The 9101-nt window shown below is 38.8% G+C and overlaps 1 protein-coding gene across 4 annotated transcripts; it reads right to left on the minus strand.

Annotated features, from left to right (window-relative positions):
* Positions 1 to 1500: 1500 nt before the first annotated feature.
* On the minus strand, positions 1501 to 8976 carry LOC308289599 (arfaptin-2-like). 4 transcript variants are annotated; one of them, XM_080731330.1, is made up of 10 exons: positions 8520 to 8976; positions 8180 to 8212; positions 7435 to 7543; positions 6707 to 6769; positions 5971 to 6060; positions 5708 to 5820; positions 3621 to 3842; positions 3382 to 3539; positions 3087 to 3261; positions 1501 to 2725 (listed from the first exon to the last, which is right to left on the minus strand). In XM_080731330.1, exons 1-10 carry the CDS (start codon positions 8610 to 8612, stop codon positions 2570 to 2572), a joined length of 1212 nt encoding a protein of 403 aa, XP_080587456.1. In that variant the 5' UTR covers positions 8613 to 8976; the 3' UTR covers positions 1501 to 2569. The 4 variants fall into 4 exon arrangements, with proteins under 4 accessions (XP_080587456.1, XP_080587457.1, XP_080587458.1 ...); XM_080731331.1 differs by lacking the exon at positions 8180 to 8212; XM_080731332.1 differs by lacking the exon at positions 6707 to 6769.
* Positions 8977 to 9101: the final 125 nt, after the last annotated feature.

The following is a 9101-nucleotide window of genomic DNA, read 5'->3' on the forward strand; positions in this document are numbered from 1 at the left end:
TTTAACCCCTAACTTGTTTTGAAGGGTCTGGGGTTATGCCCAATTAAAGCACAGAAGGAAGTTACATAATGTCACAGATAAACACAAATCTGCACATATCTAAATGTAAAGAAAGTATCTAAAGAATGTATCGCTCTAGCAAAGATTAGGGTGATTTTAGAACTGGATATAAAGGATGTCCGATACTGGATGACTCAACATAACACTTCCGAACGTGTGTGTGCAAGACCACTTATCCATGAAGTCATTAAATCAATATTTATCAGATTATATGCTGTTTTCTTCCAGATAAGTCACGAAAAATAGGAAACAAGAAAGCAAAAATGTTGCTTCCTTCCAAGGAGGACAGGAAATTGTTTTAGAATTGTTGCAGTACAATGCAATCTCACTATTGCATTGCAATATTGATACTGAAACAATATTGTGCAGCAGCCCTACTTCCTGAGCCGAGTCCCCCTACATCAGCATCAAATAAACTAATGGGGGGGAATCCCACACCATCCCACCGTGTATAGCAGCACCCTATACTGTACAGTAGTATTGTTTCAAGAGCAAAGTTATGTACATCCAATGTACATTTATCATGTTGTTGATTGCTAATTCTGGGGAAATTCTTACCCTCAATACAGTTCAGTTATAAATCTCCAACACAAACGGCATGGGCTTTATACAATCTTGTACCAGTCCTTTAAAATAATGCGCAAAGCAGCAATAATTTGATGATTGAGAAATAACAACTCCCGAAAGACATGATCAGCTGTGATATCATGTATATAATGAATGGTTCATTTCACATTACATACTGTAGATAAAAGTACATCTATACTATAATTTTGCGAATGTCTGAGTGAGTGTCTGTCTGTCTGTCTGTCTGAGTGAGTGTCTGTCTGTCTGTCTGAAACAGCGTTTCTCCTCAGTGGCTGGAGCAATTGATCTGAAATCGCATCACCATTAGCATATGAACACACCTGACATAACTGTGAAGCCCGTTTGTCACTTTCACAAATCGTATGCTGTATTTTCGCATTTTTATGGTGTATCTATATCTATTTATCCTACAGTACCTTTTGTGACCACACATGTTAAGGGAGGGGCGCTGTTGTTCAGGCCATGCACAATCACACACAAACCCACACACACACACACACACACACACGGGGGGGGGGAGGAGTGTGTGTGTGTGTGTGCAGGCGGGCGGGCGGGTGGGGGGGGGGTTCTGGCCCTGTTACAGATGTTGTCCAAAAATCATGCAGATCGGTACACAGTATCTCTGTAGCCGTTAAATGGAACGGGTATTTCTTACATTGATGCTCCTACATATTAGCATGCAAGCACCAGTTAAAGTTACTTTCCATCCCTCATATACTGTATGCACAGTGCACATCCCATAACCCACACACTGCACATCATTTCGGAGCTCATATCTTTGAACGGGTAAGGGCTAGTAGTATATATTTATTATACATCATATACTGTACATACATACATCATTGGTGGAATCCTGCTGTTGTATGCTGAATGGACATTTTAATTAAGAATGATATACCTGTACTGTAATCTTGGTCAGAAATGCAGAACAACACATGGACAATACCAGTAACTTAAATAAGGAAGGAACCATGAGACATGTAACAAACAATGTTACAGTACAAAGGGATATACAAATAAACCCAAAATAAAATTAATATGTAGTTGTAGCTACAGTCTTGTCCTCAAACAGATACTGAAACATATATTCAATTTCCTCTTCCATTAATTCATGGACTACATAGCAGATGTGTAAATGTCATGCCTTTTCAGTTTGGGAAACTTGCTGTAGAAAAACCTCATGATATAAATTAAGCAAGATAGGCTTAATTTATATACTGGCTTTTTTATTCGAGGTCTGACATTATGTGGCAGCTATAATCATGAGTTTGGGGGTTTTATGAGGCTTTAAAAGGCAATGTAATTATCATGTCTGTAAACACTGGTATACAACAGGCCTACAGATGTAATAGGTTTGAAAGTTTAAAAAATAATATTTTCCATCTACAATTCAAACCTCCTACAACATGTTTGAAGATTGCCGTATATAGTCAAATTCATTCTGGATTGTATCTTTAAGTTAGAGAGAATTACCTCTCTAAGCTTGTAAACAGTAAACTGACCAGGAGACAATGCCCTCAAATGTTAAAGACAATTATTTATTTTAAACCACAACATTAAAAAGAAAGAATAACTGCATGTGCAAAGTTGCCCAGGGATTGCTCCACAATAGGATTTTTTTCACATAAATAAGAGGTGATATACAATACATGTAAAATAATTGTGCTACAGTACCTAAAATTAATAACAAACATGATTTTGTGGGAAATAAATCATAAATACAGGTTGCACTGTTGCTGAACCATCATATGAAAAATGTGTGACATTGAAAAACTCTAGTGTGTCCCCTTATCACTTGCCTTTCTCGATCCTACAGTATAGTTCTGGTTGAATGCCACCTAATCGTCCATCTACTGCAACTGTGCAGTGGCCAGTTCCTCACTGTGCCTTTATGTCTCAAACAGCTGAACCGTGAGTACCCTTATTGTTCTTCCAGCCAGGATGGCTTGTCTGAACCTGGTGGTTTTAACTTCACATTGAACTGTATAAGAGTTTGTTCCAATTGCTGCTGGTTGCCAGCAAAGTAAGCTGAGATGGCATTATGGAAGAGAAGCAGTTGTTTGTGCATCACTTTCACCTAGAGAACAACATTAAATGGAATAGAACAAACTAATGTTAAAACAGTGTGCAAGAAGCTATAGCAGCTTACCAATTAATTATTTTATAGTTGCTCTGATCATCGTTACTCTCAATCTAAATGTATTGTAACATAATATGTTTCTTTGAATGGATTAATTTCATTTCATTGCTTAATATTTTTATATTCTACATAGTGAAATAAAGATTACATTTTAATTATAAGTCAGTGGTCTGTCTGCTATAGCCTTTCTCTCTTGGTTACAATATATTATATGAAGCATTTCTGCATTCAAAGATAAACATTAAGATGCATTTCTAGATCTTTTTTCAAATTAGGACAATATCTCTTTACAACAAACCTTATTCTCCTCCAGAAATTTGAGTTTGATGGAGACATCACTACGGAGTCTTTCATATTTGTCTCTGTGGATCTGGTAATCATGTTGGGCCATGTCAATGCGCACCATGGTAGCAGCATCCCGTGGACCCAGGCTCAACTCCTCCAGGTCTGAACGGTAGGCATCAAATTCAAGTCTGCATAGAGAAAGAGATAAAAGCTGTCAATCATGTACAGTCCTCCCTATAATTTCCAAGCATCAAAACCATCCATGTCCATGTATCAACATAACTGATCAAAATGTCATGCCATTTCACCTTGCATTCTCATAATGCTTGATAGTGATCAGAGTGTCCTCCATAGTTTTGTTCACCAGAGTGTTCACGCTGGACACAAAGAAGCTGATGGCACCCAGCAGAGCCTCCCCATTCTTGCATAACAGCTTTTGTGTTTCTGCATTGTATCCAAATTCATCCTGCCAACAAAGACAGTGGATTTACCTGCTATCTACAACTGCAGCTCATAATCGAAAGTGAACCTAGAGAAACATAATTACCTGCAGCTCTGGGGATTTCTGGCTGAGATCTGCAAAGATATCTCCTAAAGCCTGTTGTGTCTGCACCATGTTGTGAAAATGGTTGGTGAGTGCAGTGGTCAGTCTTAGTATGCTTTCATACTTGTCCTTGGTATCTCTCAACACTTCAATCTGAGCCTCTAGCTCCAAGTCCACTGTTCGTGAGCCTCGGCCAAAGCGCTCTGAGAACATCTGCTTGGTACACTGGAATAGGATGCATATGGACAATAAAATTACAACAAACCAACTGTTATGAAGCTTGATGATAATGGCTTCAAAAAAGGCCAGAGGATGTCTGCCTGAGTGTGCAGTGCACTTGTCATATAAAAAAGAGGCTCTGGCAGTTATAGGCATCAATTACATTTGATGTTAAATGTCAACAGCACATGGTACTAGCTCCTTTCAGAACCTCTCCCTCTGCTATATAGCTCAGAGATAAGATTCCTGGAAACTACATGCCCAAATCTGAAAGTGAAAGAATCATTAAGGCTAACATAACACAATAAAAGTCCTGAGGACTTGTTACCATTGTGGTCCTATGTATTCAATTCATCAACAGCATTACAAATGTACACAATAATAATACATGTCACACTATTATATACAAAGGAGAAAAAGGAAAAACAACGGAAGTGAATGACACCTCCTTTCGATGGAAATGTACATTTACATAATGACTTCTTCATACAGACAAGAGACAAATAATTAAATTAACTGAAAGATTCAAGTGTTAAAATAAGTTGTACGAATCTTTAAGCTCCCAGCAGAAGGTGGTTTCACAAGTCAAGACTCAGGGGGGTCTTATAAAGAATATTAGGCTATTTAAGCTTTGCACTGCAACAGCAGATGACAACGGCAACCGGAAATGATCAGCGCTCGATAGATCAACCTGCCGCCGTCGCGGCTGTCTCTACTACGGCAGAGTCTACCTTTCCACGTAGCTGCTACAACACCTGCTGCGTGGTCACGTCGCCATAGGAACCAAAGCGTTCAGCGAAAGGGGTGGGACACCGTCGCCGACGGCTGGTTGCTTAACGCTTTTGACTGCTACGGCAATTACGTCATAACAGCCGTAGTCCCGCCTCACGTCGCCGTAGTAAAAACGCGCCCCTTAAATTTCCTAATATATATGGCGCTGGATGCAGGACGCATAACCACATGACTGTACTTCCTGTACTGTTAATAATCATGAATAAAGTATCCAATCAATCAATCAGTCAATCAAGAGCAGGTCTTAAGTAATAAGTGCAATTTGCTTTTTGACTCTTATCTCATTGAGTAAGAAAGCATTCAACCAGACCACACTTCATTTAGAGCCAATGGGCTCTAGATGGGCACAAGATTATTTTGGCATCTAAAAAACGTTGGGTTGTTTAGATGACAACATTACAACTGCATCGGTTGGAAAATAGTAATGATAATTGCCATCTTGCACCAGGTGGAAGATAGGGCCCTCAGTGGTTATTTTGCATGGCACTGTATATACACTGTATACTAGGGGTGTAACGATACATTTTAACAACGATACGATACGCATCACGATACATGGTTGATGATACGATATATGGACGATATTGGTTCATAATTCTGTGTGAAACGTGTCAATAGTGCAGGTCTTTTAAGGGAAAAATCTATTATTATGGATATAAATAAGTAAACACTGTGATTCTCTAGCAAATAAATGGACATTATATTTCAACACATGGACAAACCCGCACCTTGACATGAACACAGAGATTACACGCATTTATCGATAGACCAAGAGTAGCTATATGGAATGGAAAAGTAATTAAACCCCTCTTTTTTATTTTCCTTCTTAAAATGTCTAAATACAAGGCACAAAACTGCAAAACAATTTGATACCGATTATCTGCATTTTAAACGACACAGATACAATACAAAGCCAAAACGGTACGATATATGCTTTTATATATATCGATATAGTAGATCATTGCAAATTAAAATTGATTTTTCGATTCAGTTACTATATCGTTACACCCCTACTGTATAGATTATGAGTCTGGTTACATTAACAGGTTGCAGACTTCTAGAAGCCATTGCACACTTACCTTGTAAGTGTTGATGCCCCATTTCTTTACGCTGTCCAACTTCTCCACTGCCACACCCCGAGAAACCTCCTCAGATGCCAAGGAGGAACTGCTAGTGCTGTGGTGCATGGACCCTGGAACCAAATTCAATCAAAGGCGAAGTTGTTACAAAGTTACAAATTTCTCCTATTACAGTTTTCAAGAACACAACTTAAGTTCATACACATGTTATGATTATGATGATGATAATGATAATGAGGACATGATGCTGAGCCCAATGATACCTCCTGGATGCTGGTCTGTTTGTTTGGCATTTTGGTTGGCCACAGCCTGGCTGTGAGGGACACAAACGCCCCTGGATTTCATGCGGATGTCTGAAACAAACATGGGAATGAAAGACAGTGAGGGTAAAGAGGAATGTTCTATATGAGAGAGCTTGGGGCCGGGGGTGAATTACACTGATGCAAACAGAGTACCAATGAAATTAAAAGAGGGTGTTATTTTTGTTGAAACCAGAAAATATATAGACAGATATGAAGAGTGGTGAATACACTGTGGATGTAAAATAGGTTGGTGATAAAAATGGCTTTGAGATGATGCACCATGCAAGTTTCTCATGCAGAATGAAATGAATAAGCGAATAAATACAAATGTTAATGAAAAATGGATTTAATAGGTTAGGTTATGAATAACACAGTGGTATAATTGTTATAATGGTCTCTTTATGGGCATTTTCCAGCACAAAAGAGGTTAATATAAAAAAAACATTCACAAACAACACTTAACATAACATTTCTTGCAATATCAGGTCAACGCATCCATTATTTTGAAATCAGTCGATTCCAAGTTGCTCGTGGCCACTGAATAGACTTTGTGTATGACAGGTAAAGACAGAACAGGCAAAGACCGCTGACGATTCCCTGGGTCAAGCAATAGCAAACGCCTACGAAAATAGAAAAGATGCAAAAGGACCAGCCCAATTAGGTTAGATTTAATAACTTAGAGGCTTGTCACAGCCACCTGTTCCTGACGCAGGGGTTCGCCTTCTGTCCAAATACTCTGGGTTGAAGTGAATTGCTGGCCCTATGGGATATGGAGTATTGTAAAAATAGTATAATATGACTATAAGTTATTATCACACACACACACACACACACACACACACACACACACACACACACACACACACACACACACACACACACACAAAAGTAACAAACATCAAGGAGTAGCTCTGGATGGTGGAAAGTTTGTCATGCTGAAATCTGAAGTTCACCAGGTTAGGGGGTGGGAGATATGGAAAAATGCAATATCACGATATTCTTCCAAGCTGTATCATTCAGGATACACAATCTTATCACGATTATGTTTCAAGTTACTTAACAGTACAACGATCTACAAGGTAACAAAAACTACAGTACAAGAAAAAGGAGTAACAGACCATTTAGACCAGTGGTCCTCAAAGTGGGGTCCAGGGACTCTCTGGGTTCCTTTTGGGAGGTCTAAATTGACCCTTACAAGTATGTTTTAAAGTTTGAGAACTACCGATTTAGACTAAAACGCAGGTTTAAATTAATTCTACAATGAATCTCTGTATTAACAATTCAAGGATTTTTGATAAAGCTCCCTCATTGTACCATGATATATACAATATCTCTGAAAAGGAATATCGTGGAGACAGATTGTATCGTCTCAATGATATTTATCACCATATCACCCACACCAAGTTTGGGATGAGGCGACAGTACCTTTGATGCTGCTGGTAGGAATGATGCCCCCTGCTGGGCCTCCATAACCTCCTGAGACGATGCTGGTTTCATTCAGGTTGGGTCCAGACACCATCACCTGCTGCAAGTCCTAGTGGATATCAAAACACATTTGCAATAACAACCAGCTTCTCACTTCTCACTATATAATTTACTTATATTACTATTACTAAGTTACTTTTTTTTCTATACTGGCCTTGTTTTGACATATATCTGGATATATTCAGTGGTTGGAGACCAGTGTGAAGTGAGCAGTGCTTTTTATGAGTTAATTTCATTAAACGTGTGCCAAGCTTGGCCAATAAATCAATGAGCCAAGTGTGGGACGTACTGTACGTACATACAAACAGACAAAGCCAGATGTAGGAACGGTTAGCACCGCTCAATAATAATAATAATACATTTAATATCTGACATATTAATCAATACATTATTATATTCAAAGGCAAATAAATAACCCACCACAAAACATGAACCCAAGCATACTCAACTACTACATACATACTACATAATATATAGTCTAACCATATTGTAATGAATATTAAAACACATTTAATGTAATTCCTTAAAAGAAATACCCAATGCATTACAATTTAAGGGACATCATTAGCCTTAATATACCCTTCCTATAAGGACATAATCCAGTAATAAAGAGTGTATAACGTTAACTACAGCTCTACACCACATTTCATTGTCACATTCTAATGTTACAACCCACTTTCCCTACCTTTTCATCTAAGCTCCACTGAATCTGTGCAGCCTGTGTGAGAACAAGACACAACATGTGAAGGCCATCTAATAAAACTAAATACTGTAGGCCTAAAACAGGGTAGGAGCGAAAATGATTCTTCCTTTCCGAATTAATGATATATGATCCACAGAAATCATTGTGGTATGGGCTTGGGCCTGTACAGTATATGGATAGGAACGTTAGCTTGACTCAAATCCAATCAAGGTCCAACCAAGACTGTCATACAGTAGATGTTACATAGGAACATATCGATACTATGCCTTCGTCATCATTTAATGTGGGGCATTGGTGATGGAATAAGAGAAACACGACTCACCTGCTCCAAGCTGTTATCTTCTTGCAAGGTCTCTCCATTGCTATTAATGGGGATCTCCATTGTAGCAGCCTTACTCATGATATTGTCTGCCATGATGACAATTCTACAAGACAACAGGATTAACGGCTGGGTCCAGTTTGTATTGTCGCATGGGTGTGCGAGGACTTTCTAACCCACGGTCAACAACACGCCAAACAGCTTGCTTGTTTTGATGCTACAGCTATCTATAATCTGGAGCCGATGCTGATGTGGCTACTGCTTGACAGTTAGCTAATAGTAGGAGCCAAAATTAAACACGATCTTGTCTATGCAGAAATTATTTCTTGAATGCGACCAATTGATAAAGACGTAGGCTCTACATTTAAATGCCATTTGTTCGATTCATGGTTGTCGCCGTGCGTTTATTATATCTGCTTCCATTCCTGGATTCTTCGGTGAGAAAATCTCTGCATCCTCAACTCGGTACCTATATGGCCACTTCAAAATAAAAGTTTATTTCAAACGGCATAACAAGACATAGCACAGTGTGGACGAATATCCAAAGGAACAAAAAGACATGATGGTGAATAAAACATTTACGAG

The sequence above is a fragment of the Nannobrachium achirus genome (genome assembly GCF_963921795.1).
Source record: "Nannobrachium achirus genome assembly, chromosome: 8".
Classification (NCBI taxonomy): domain Eukaryota; kingdom Metazoa; phylum Chordata; class Actinopteri; order Myctophiformes; family Myctophidae; genus Nannobrachium; species Nannobrachium achirus.